The following is a 12255-nucleotide window of genomic DNA, read 5'->3' as shown; positions in this document are numbered from 1 at the left end:
CAGGCTGTGGGTGGCCACCCGGCACTGTCACCCCGCTGCCCCAGAGCAGCAGGGCCTGCACAAATCAAGCCCTGAGCCCAGTCAGGGAGCCGGGGCAGGCAGCACCTGCTCCGAGGGGCACAGCTTCAGCACCCAGGAGGGGCCAGAACACCTCCCACACACACATCTGGCAATCAGGAGAGGATCAAGGGGATCCTGGCTCACCACTTACAGTGTGGACCCATCAAGGGCCCCTTCCCACCCTGCTCCCACTTGTCCTGGAGGGGCTCCAGCCCGGAGCCCAGCAGAGGTTTCACGGGAACAACCGCGGCTCGTGGCACACAAACAAAGCAAGAGGAGTCTCTTTGCAATATAAATTTGTTTTTATTGAAGCAGCAGTCACATGACCTCGCATCTAGCCTTTAGGATAGCGACAGAATGGATTCGGCCAGGTCAGCCAGCCCAAAAAAGGATTTTTATTTTTTTTTTTCTTTTTGCGCTAATAGACATGTCATGTTTAATACATACATTATCCAGTACCGGAAACCCAACTCAGAGATAGCTACGTGCTGATTTGCTGGAGGAACGGTCCACTGGACGTGGTCTCGACAAACTTTACAGATCACCACCAAATAACATTACTAATGGGATCCAATGATTTAAGAAAAAAACAACCCAAACAACCATGAGTGCAGGATTCAAAGCCAGCAGTTTACACAGGTCCTTAAGTTTGTATCTATAGGTGGACGGTAAAGGAAGATTGGTTGGTTTCAATTTGAAATATTTATGTCCCAGGGTTCCTCTCTCCATCAAATCAAACGGTATCATAGACAAGCTGGCATCTCTTGGAAAATAGCATGGAATAACACAGCTCATTTAAGAAAACATGCTCATTTCTTGAGGTTTTTCTTTACTATTACAAAGATTCACGTCCACCTATTCTTGCAGAGTGGAAAGAGGTATGAGGGTGAGGAACAAGGGTCAGAGAAGGGAGAGAGGAGGAGGGAAGAATGGGGCAATTTTTTGAAATAAAGACCACACACTTGGTATTTTTTAAATTTCATTTCCAGGCTAACCTACTTTTTATTTAATGCAAATTACAGTACCAGTTAACTATTTCCGAACCGAGTCACACAGAACAAAACGTATTTACAAGGGGAATGGGGTGGGGGAAATAATAAAACATTAAGCATACTTTCCACAAAAAAAGTTTATATTTAAAATGAAAAAAAAAAAATCAGTCACAGAGGCATTCAAGTAGTAATAATGTTATACAGGTTTTGCTTTTCCTTTAAATCAAGACAGATTTGCACAAGTGTATGCAATAGTTTGTATACAACCCACAGTCCTTAATATATATATATTTAGATTTCTGTTTTTAAGATGGAAGTGGTCACGCTAATTGGTGTGTACAGGCCCAAGTGATCCATCAGCAACACATTAATGAACGCAAATTTTACAGGCAAGCAAATTATATATATATAAATATATTTTATATATATATATTAAAAATAAATTGAGAAAGACCAACACAAGGAAGCTACTTTTCTCGAGCTAACCCCTTAGGTACTGTTTTCCTTTCCTGTCGTTTTGCCATTATTGCAGTGTTGCAAAACGAAGCCAACTACGACCAGAACCGGCCGAGAGCCCCGTGGAAATCAGCTGCCACCCCAGGGGTACCCGCTGGCAGTCTCCGGAAGGCAGAGCCCGGACCGAATACCCTACTGTGCTTTTCCTCATCGGCTTTTCCTTTTTCTCCGCGGTGGCTGAGGTTCCTAGAACAGGAGTACGAGTCTGACAGGCTGCTTGACTTCTGCTTTTCCAAGTACTGAAAACCGGGGGGAATTTTAGGTTGCAAGTCGCAGGCACCTGCCATTATTTTGGGTAAAGCTTGGCTTCGAAATAAGGGGACAGAGTGTTCAGGGATCTTCTACCAGTCAATTTTCTTTTGCAGGTAATTTTTTTCTTTTTTCCCTAGCAAGGTAGATAAGTTTAATAGTAAAGAACACCAGTGTCTTGATTGAGTGTCCATCAGGGGAGACAGACTGCAATCCAGCCCAGCTCAGGGACCCACTAACAGCAGGGCTGACGTAAAGGACACATCAAGACCACACTGGGTTAAAAAAGAAGCCTGAAAGAGGGTAAAAGAAGAGAGGGACAGCTCTGAGCAGACTGTCGCCAACAGCTTGGCATCACTGACCTTCGTGTCACCAGAAAGAAAGTGCAGCCTCTGCTTCACTGGAATGAACACGAGATGCTTTGAAATAAAACAGCAACCTTTGGTTTGGTAAAGAGTTACGTGTTTTCCCATTCAAGACAATCTTATGTGGAATACTAACAAGGTAGTAAAACACAAGCAAACTAGTTTTAGAAACAAGGCCTTCGTGCTGGGCACAAGAAATTAAGAGTCATGTTAAACTTATCTCAAGAAAACAAAAGTGACTTTGGGGAGGGATGTGGGGGAAAAATAGGGAGAAGAAAGGGAACAGAAAGTCTTCCCGGCAGAAAAAAACCACCGCAGTCTCCTACAGCGATGCCCCCGCTCCCACCGCAGCCAAATGGCTCTGAGCACAGCAACCCTGCGGGATGTGAGGATTTCCCTCCCTGGGGGCCCCTTCCGCTCGCTGCTGCCCCCGGCACAGCCGCAGGGAGGGTGGAAAGGCCAAGCCTCCTGGGAGCTGCTGCTGCCCAGATGGCTCCGGGGTGCAGGGCTGAGGGGAGAGACAAGCAAAGTCTAACCGGGCTGCTAGGGCAAGGGTCGGAAAGAAATCAGCTGCTGCTAGCGGGAGGAGCAGAGGGCAGGGTGGGCACCTTGGAGACTTCCAGAACAAAGCCACGGCTCCAATGAAGTAAATGACGGTGGAGACGGTTTCTTTTTGTTCCACTACTGATCAGGGTATCACCAAAACCTTACAGCACTCAAAGAGTTAGAAAGCGGGGCGGGGAGGGGGGAGCAAAGATGTGGGTTTGGGGCAGGAGACATCGTTAATAAAGAAGGAGGAGAAAAAAAATAAAAGGGAAATAAAATTCAAAAAATCATGGAAGCGAAGGCACTCCAAACTATATAGATACACTATACATCGCTAGAGTTATTGTTACAATAATACAGGCCGGTACCTACTGTACAGAGTTAAAACTATATGGCTTTAAAAAGCTCGTCTACATTTTGTCTGATTATTAAACAGAATCACTGCCCTGAACGGTAACTTTTTGCTCATTAATAACAGTTCCTGGGTCCACATATTTACATACAAAGCAATAAAACTCATAATTCAGAAACAACCAAAAATAATGATAATGTACAAGCTTGAATTTGGTGAGGAGCTTTGTTTTTTGTTGTTATTTTTCTATGTTTTTTTTCTTTTTTTTTTTTTCTTATTTACAAAAAAAGGTTGTTCAAAGACCTGGATCTAACTTGTATAAAAGAGTGTGTGATCCTGTTATGATCCTTGAAAACAGAAATAAAACCAGAGGGGCACCCCTGACCCTCCCCCCCGCCTAACACACACACGAGACACACACAGACGCCAGCACAGTCACAAAACCAGAGAGAAACGCTCTGAACTCCCCTCTGCCAGTCTTTAACAAAAAAATGAAAAAGAAAAGCCACGTGTCCTGGCACAAGCAGCAAGTTTTCTTCGATATTTTTATTACTTTTTTTTTTTTTAAAGACTCAGTAATTTACTGCCTCCAAATAACAGCATCTGTGGCCAATGCTTCAGCAGTCTTGTCTATACAGCAGATCCATACCCTGCCACTGTCCTACTTTTTGAGTCTCCTGCATGGATTTGGATCACTGGGTCAACCAAGCCCCTTCACTTACCTTTCAGGACACTGCCTAGCTGAGCGCATGCGTTAAGACGCTCTTCAGCCCTTTCTATTAAGTTGCAGGTAAGGATTTGGAAAGCCTTCTGTTTCTCAACGTGGGTGTGCTTTCCTTTGCAGCCAGCCAGAATGCAAAAAAGCTTTAAAACCTTTTTTTTTGTGTGTGTGCCCAACAGCAAATCGCCGAGGGGTATAACATGAGGGTTTATCGGTTTCACGGTAGGTGGTCACTCACCTCTTCAATCAGCTCCTTCCTCCCCAAACCCACTGCGTGCCAGGCAGGAGGGAGAGGGCAGAGCTTTTATCAGTTCCAGGGCTGCTAAGAGACAGTTTCCAAAAAATCCCACGTCAACAGCATAAAAGGTACAAGAAGAAACACACCGAGCTCGTGCCCAAGCCCCTGCCGCCCCTGCAGCGGCCGAGCTTCCAAAGCCGCTACTGCCGGTTCCCCGGGCCACACGAAGGTTCCGCGTGCTCCCGAAAAGCAACTGCTTGCCTTAGAGATCCACAGGTCGAGGAACGGCTCGGTAAGCACCAAAGGCAACTACAGTTTCTCTGAAGAAGGATAAGGCTGGAGCGGACACCAACTGCAAGCCTACCACAAGATCAGGTCTCCAAAAGTCTCGTTTCCGTGCCGGGGCTGCATCCGGCTGCTCACCTGACCCTTTTGCAAGGAATATTGCTTTGACTTCAGGAAGAGAGACGTGGATGCTCGCACCACACGCCGTCGCAGGGAGGAAGCCTGGACCCTGAACTGATGGACTAGAACAAGCATTCACCTCACGCTTCAGTCAGACTGATTCGAGATTGTAGACAAAATAAAAAAAGCAGTATTGTATCTATGTATACATGTATATATTTATATAATATATATACACACACACTCATATAGAGCCAGCTTTCCTACAAGTCAGCAGGTACAAATTACCGTCAAGAGCATTCGGATGTGTATTTTAATATTCTACCAATGTAAAAACATAATGGTGACGTGGCAACACGCATCAATAAATAGAGATCAAAAAAAAGAAGAAAAAGCAAGAGGTTAAAAAAGATGAAATTAAATACAGATTCTAGCTGTGGATTTAAAATCAGAACTATCGGAGAATGTGGCATCCTGCAAGTTAAAACTGCAGTTAAAAAAGAAAGTATTACAAAATAAACCAGTAGCCTGTTACAGTTCACATTATAAACCCCGGTGTCCTTTTCCTGTATGCACCTTAGGAAAGGGAAGCCTGTTCAAATCAAGAGCCAAGGAGGGATGGGGAGAGAGAAAACCCAACCAAACACACTTTCACAGTGGCCACTTCCCAAAAAGTCCCTTAACATCCATCTACCAGCTGGGCCCCTGCCCCTGCCAAGGATTTTGTTCGTCCGCTCTTCTCTGCTGAAGCTGGGAGCCGGCCCGAGACACAGGAAGCAGGAGCTCCGGCTGGGCAAAGGGGATGCCTCAGCAGAGCCGACCGCTGCTGCTCGTGCATGTGTGTGTATTATATTATATATCACTCGCTCGGGCAAGACTTTTCCCACATGAAGCTGCAGATTTTCTCATCACTAGCACTGATTTTTAAGATGAAAGGCTTCCGCTAGCGGTTCAAGCCTTAGACACACGGCAAACCCTCCCCCCCACCCATGGCAACCTATTTTCCTACCACGTCGCCTGCTCCCCATGCCGAGCCAGGGCAGTTCTTCAGATAACCTGGGATATGGATTTGCTGACAAGAAACGCTGAGCTCTGTTGAATGACCCCTGCTAAGCTCCCGACCAAATTCAAGCTGTGCACTACATCAAAGTCCAAAACTTCACTTAAAAAGAAAATAAAAAAAGAGGGGAAAAAAAAAAAAGAACTTCAGCAGAGAATGAAGTTTGGGGTTTGTTTTGTTTTTTTCCTTCTTTCTGTTGTGGAAGGGGGTATGAGGCAAGAGTCCTGGTTCTGAAGTACACAACAGCAAACTTCCAACATGAAGAGATTGTCGAGGGGAGACATTGGTGTGTTGTATTGCTCCGCTTTCCCTCCTCCCCCCACCTAGTCCCCTGCCCCGGACACCCTGCAGAGTGAGAATACAATGAAACTGGTTTGTATTTATAGATATTTTACAAGGTTAAATAAGAACAACAATAATAATAATAAAAAATTGAACACTAGAATGAACAGGTTGGTTGGTTTGTTGTTTTGTTGGATTTTTTTTTTCCTCTTTTTAATTTTCTTTCCAAATGTGACCAGTGTTGCTGAGCAAGACTCAAATTACTGGTGATTTTTCCTGTGCAGCTGGCTGCTTGGTACTGGTTCAGGTGGAGTTGGAGGCTGATGCTGTAGCTACACTATTGGTCTGAACTCGTTCTCCTGCGTTAACATCTGCAAACAACAGACGAGAAGGGGAGAGAGAAAAAACAACCAGCATTACCCTCCAAAACAGAGACAAATTGGAAACAACAGCTATGACATTCTCCACATGGGGAAACCCACAATCCCCACCAAGATGGTGTTTGGTTAGGATGCTCTCCTGACTTCAGGGTGTGCAGATGGAACAATCCAATCTGGGGAAAGGGGGAAGATGGTCTTTAAGCAGGATAAGGGCAACCTGGAGGGCTGAGGGCTGGGCTCCAGCAGGCTTTGCAGTTTGTAACACGGGCTGCGCAGAGAGAAGTCACCCGTGTTACATCCCGGAACTGTAACTGCAGGACAAGGCACAGAGACACGGCCAAAGCCTACACAGTGAGTGTCTGTGGTCACTACAAGGTTTCACACTGGTGCTGAAGTTTCACATGTTAGTCCTTCTTATAAAATCTGCCTGTTAGTTGTGTGAATGAGCGCAGACAAGGAACGTGACAAGCCCGCTCCCCTGTCAGAAACAGCTGGTGTGCCAGTGCGCAATTCATGCACTTGTTGCCTCAGAAAGTCTTTCAAGTCTGCTGCTGTACTCTGTGTTGCTCAACCCAAGTTGGATCTGCCACCCTCTGAACTGCTGAAGCAGATTAACATCAAGGCCTGAAGCCAGTAATGAGGTTTATGCAAGCACATGACATGTTAGAGGATTGGATCTCTGCAGTAAATGCTTCCAACACCTCTTCTCAGGGAGGGACAGTGCTTCACAGAGAGACAAGTCACAGGATCAAGGGCATGTGTCAAAGTGCCTTCTAAGAAAACAGAGGTTTTGAGAAGAAATACCAAAAGGAAATTCATTGTAACTGTGTTCTCATAGGCCGCATGCATCAGGTATTTCCTCTTAAAAAAATATTCCTAGTATTAGAAAAGTTGGTAGGGGAAAAAATGCACCAATTTCACCTGGAACCATTCCATATAATATCTAGCTAGCCAGGTCACAAAGACTGTGAGATACTTATAGGTAAGTGGGTGAACACCTAAACGCATAAAATACAGGATGGGAAAAAGATATTAAATGAGGTTTTCCCCAAGAGACCATCACGCATTTCGCCCACTTAATTTAAGTAAGGTTAACTGCAAAGCTATTGATACTGCAACAGGAAAAAACATCAGAAAGACTTATTATCTCGGTACAGAAGAGGGCAGACTGGGCAAACAGTGTATTCGAAAAGACACATGGAAAGGGTTTATAAAAAGAAAGAACAGATTTGGTGACCTCAGCCTGAAGGGCTGTGTGAGTAGCAGGAATACTAAACATGACAAAATACTCTGGTGGGTGGTGCGTGTGGAGTAACATTTCTCCATCACGGAGGAGCTCGCGAGGCAACGTGGCTGGGCAATGCTCTACAGCCACGCTGACCTAACCACAGCCATGACCAAAGGCAATGAACTGATGAACCATGGACTGCTTTGGATTGGAAGGGACCTTAAAGGACATCCAGTTCCAACTTCCCTGCCACAGCCAGGGACACCTCCCACTACAGCAGATTTCTCAAAGCCCATCCAGCCTGGCCTTAAACACTTCCAGGAGCAGCCACAACTTTTCTGGGCAACCTGTGCCAGTGCCTCACCTCTCACAGTGAAGAATTTCTTCCTAATATCTAATCTTAACATACCCTGTTGCAGTGTGAACCCATTTCCCCCTGTCCTATCCCTTCATGCCCTTGTAAAAAGTCCCTCTCTGGCTCTCCTGTAGGCCCCTTCCCAGGGTCTATTCTTCTCCGGGCTGAACAGTCTCAACTCTCACCTGGAGAGGTGAGAGGCTCCAGGCCCTGATAACCACCTTCCTCGCTCCAGCAGGTTCACATCCTTATGCTGGTGGCCCCAGAGCTGGGCACAGCACTTCAGGTGGGGTGTCACAGACCAGAGTCGAGGGGCAGAATCACCTCTACTGACCTGCTGCCCATGCTGCTTTTGATACAGGCCAGGATACATTTGGCTTTCTGGACTGGAAGTGCACGTTGTCAACTCATGTCCAACCTTTCATCAACCAACACTCCCAAATCCTCCTCAGGCCTGCTCTGAATCCATTCTCTGCCCAGCCTGTATTTGTGCCTGGGGTGTTCTGATCCAGGGGCAGGACCTTGCTCTTGGTCCCGTTGAACTTGGTGAGTTTTGCACAGCTCCCCCTCAAGCCTGCCAAGGTCCCTCTGGATGACGTTCCCTCCCTCCAGCCTGTCAACCACACCACACAGGCCGGCCAGAAATGGGCAGCACTTTCGGAGTCACAAATAAAGTAACATCGACAACAGTGACAAAAATAGAAAATCAAACAATCAACAGCATCCAGAAACACAACTGACAAGTGGGAAGAGAGGGTGATGCCTATTTGAAAAGGAAATTCTGCAAGGAATGTGTGGGAAGAAAGACAAATCATCCTGTGGGCAGAGGATGCCAGATGACTGCCCTGGGAGTTTCTCATTCCCTTTCATCTCACCCCAAATTAATTGCATCCCCTCCCTCACAAATGAATGACCACCATAGCAAAAAAAAAGCTCATGCAATTAAAGCACCAAGGCAGCATGACGACAGTACCAATGTTATGTGGGAAGCTGGCCTTGCAGGAGAGAGACGCCCTCCTACGTGGAGAATTTTCCTGAAGGAGCAATTCCCAAATCCCACATGCATGCAGACCAAAAAAGACCACAGAAATCAAAAGTGACCCAGCCAGCCAGATAATAGTTTCCACACTTTAAACTCTCACTATGCCTGTTGTAGATTAATTTTCAAGTATGGATAAACTGCAGTTAACGCAACATCTGCTGGCAGTGCCTGATGCGAGCAGTCCAGCTGGAGTCTATACTGTTGGCAGAGGACTTCTCTGTATGTGTACAAAAAGTGCTTGTATTTCATTTGCTGAAATGAAATGCGTCTTTTGATCTCCATTTCCTGAAGACAGCAGAGGCTGAAATTGTTATCATTATATTGCTACTACATAGATATAAAGAAAAAAAGAGGAGGGGATGGAGCTACTTCATGTAACATATGCTCCTTTTCTATCATCACTGTAACAGGGGAGTTCCTGAGAAATATATATGCCACATGTTAAAAGAAAATAAATCAGGTGATGCAGGCCAAGAACATTTTCTTGGGGCTTTTCACAACAATATATATATATATAAAGTCCCCCCAGGCTGGGACAGAGTGCAGAGAAAGCTAAGGCTGCTCAGGCTCCCAGCCTGCAAGAAAATGCAGTATTTTAACATTTCATCTCATTTGTTGACTCCGCATCAACAGGACATTTGAGGAACAAAGAGGGACTTGTTCCAGCACCTCTTTACTGAAGCACCAGACAAAGAGCACAACTGGAATATGAGGCTCTCTGGACATTCACTTCTCACCACGAAAAATCAGTATTTGGGCATAAGAGAAGGAAATCCAGGCCCTCAGCAATGCTGACAGAGGACAGCAAAGCCCTGCTGGGGAGCACAGCTAGGAGCTGGCATGCAGCTTTGTGGCACAGGACAGACAAGTGCCCGGCTTGAGTTCAGGGCAGCCTCTTTGTCCTGAACCACTGCCTGACACCTCTTCCTGTGCAGGCAAAGAAGTGTCATCAGGGTTTAAATGCCAGCTGCTTCCCAAAGTTCTTTCGAACAGAGGGCAAAAGCATCTCTCATCATTATAGAGAACTTCCTCCAATTCAGCTTTTCCCTCTAACGAGTGCCTCAGCTTTCTTGGAGGGGACGTGACACTCCTTAAAAACCTCCTGGAAGGGAAAGACAGGGCTACAGTTCAGAGAGCGACAGAGACGCCAGCTCAGTCTGAGAAAGCCCATTAGCACTGATGACAGCATTAGCTGGGTGCATTTGTAATGCTGACAGGTTGTGCTGCTCATCTGCAAAGATAGAGAAACAAAGCTACCACCGGCCTGGGAATCCTCACAGGAGAGCAGAGGAGACAAGTGGAAGAAGGAGGAAAGCCTGGTTTTCCTATTGTGCCTGCCTATGGACGTAGAAATCCAGGCTCTGAGCAAAACTGGCAGAATGTGCAAGTTTTACTTCTCTTGTCATGGATTCATCCCCGTTCTGAGCCTGTGGAAGCCTGAGAGAATTGCTTGCCTGTCACCTGTCTTCTCCTGTTTAAGGAATTAGTTTTCCAAAATTCCTTCAATAGGAATACCACAAATGCACTAAATCTTATTTCATGGAGCACTGTGGTGTTTTTCAATGACGACACACGGCAGGTAACACCACCTCTAATCTGTTTTGTTGCTGAAAGTTCAGGCACACCATTGCATTTGGGATTACATGGGATCAACACAGCAGGATGCCTAAGACGATGACCCCAGCATCCCTGCTGGTACAACTTCCCTGCAGATGGCAATTATGCTCTTCCCATCTTAATGCTGACTAACAGAGAGGTAGCTACTGCTGGCTGATTCAGGAAGAAAAAGGTAGTCATGCAAGCAGATATGCATTCAGCCTGGTGTGCATGCTCCCCTCTCAGATGCTGTGGCTGCACAGCTATGAAACCATCCTCTTCCTCCTCCAGCCATCCCCAGGAATATGACTCCACTGGCATTTTTAATCAATGGCCAGTATAATTCACAGAAAGCTAGCACATAATTTCAAGCAGGGGCCAAAAAATCTCATCTTTCTTTTTCTCCACTTTGCTTTAGACATGCCACTATGTCAAAGAATTTATCATAAATGTTTAGGAGAATTTACTAATGCCAGAGCAGCAAGGCTACCTACTCCCAGTGCAAAGTCAGGTTCCATTAGTAGAGCAAATACAGCTTTTTGCCTCAAGAGAAGAGGAAATTTACAACAAATGTGTTTTTTTAACACTGCTTGCTAGAGAGAGGCACAAGTTACACACTAATAATGTGAATTACAGTTACATATTTGCTCTTCCCTTTATTGTTTTGCGAGCTACATTTTGCTGCATCATCACCACTCAGAAAAGCAGTTTCTGAACTTGTACTGCTTAGTCACACAAGCAAACATTTTGCAGAGAAGTCTCCTGCCTATCAGGATATTCTGGGTTAGGTGGGAAATTTATTCCCACACTGCTTTAGCAGTTACTGAGGAACTCAACATCTACAGCTCTGGGAGGTACAGGGGGTACAAGAGAAAGAAGGGACGCCTTGTATGAAAATCGCTTGCTATGTGTTGTATCAGCATACAAGGCACAACAGATTAAAATAACATCAACAGAACCTAATCCTAAACATCATAACTCTGATGACATTCCCACCACCAGCTGTTGAGAAACCCACGTGAGTAAGAAGCGACCAACTGCAGAAATCCAAAGCTGTCCAATATCGAACTTAATTTCACATTTTCTTTCCAATCAGCAAGGATATTATTTTTGGTTTTGAACCACAAATAGAAGGTCATATCCCACCTCAGTGCAGTGCTTGCAAACAGAAGCTTTAAAAACGTTGACTCCAATAATAGGGGGTGGGTTAGGGTCTTTTGGCTTTGGCTGGTTTTTCTTTTTTTTTTTTTTTTTTTTTAATACTTCATACTTAGGACTTGGCCTAATGCATTTTCCTCCTATATGAGCCCTTGAAAAGTGCTGAGCGAAAACAGATTTCTTAGCCCCATTAACTCCTCAAGACTTGTGTCTTGGCACAGAGAACTCCTTAAAAGGCATGAAGGGGACATTAAGTGAAAGAGTATTTTTCAGACAGGCTTCAAATAATTTTCCATGTTTGTATTTTGTAGTTTTTTAATCACTTTTACTACTTTATCTGTTTTCTCACTTGTTGTTGAGCAACAGATGCACATAAGAGGGAAACAGAGAACATGACTATTTGCAAAACACCACCAAGTGTATGAAACAAACATACTAAATTTGAAAGCAGCAGTTTTACTGTCTCCTAAATTCAGAGCACATAAATGGTACAAGTTGTGTCTGTTATCTACTGCTACTGCAATTTCAGAGATAAGTCTCATCTTTCAAACCTGGGTGCATCTGTTCCAGAGTATGAAAATGCTCTCTACACAGCACTGGCTGGACCAAGTGCATCAAATATCAGGTAACTGTCCAGCACATCAACCAGCAAATGCTTTCCTGCATGTTTCAAGAGCAGCTTTTTAATCAGGTCTTCTCTTTATCAGCTA

The 12255-nt window shown here is 45.1% G+C and overlaps 1 protein-coding gene across 1 annotated transcript in view; it reads right to left on the bottom strand.

Moving 5' to 3' along the window:
* Positions 1–373: 373 nt before the first annotated feature.
* The window catches only part of GSK3B (glycogen synthase kinase 3 beta), a 149655-nt gene continuing 137773 nt past the window's right edge, over positions 374–12255 (bottom strand). Inside the window, exon 11 of the mRNA XM_082278654.1 lies at positions 374–6157. Coding sequence (XP_082134780.1) covers positions 6090–6157 — 68 coding nt within the window. The 3' untranslated portion in view covers positions 374–6089. The remainder of the gene's footprint in view (positions 6158–12255) is intronic.

This window comes from Coloeus monedula, assembly GCF_965178545.1.
Source record: "Coloeus monedula genome assembly, chromosome: 3".
Lineage (NCBI taxonomy): Eukaryota > Metazoa > Chordata > Aves > Passeriformes > Corvidae > Coloeus > Coloeus monedula.
This window is presented reverse-complemented; position numbering and strand designations above follow the sequence as displayed.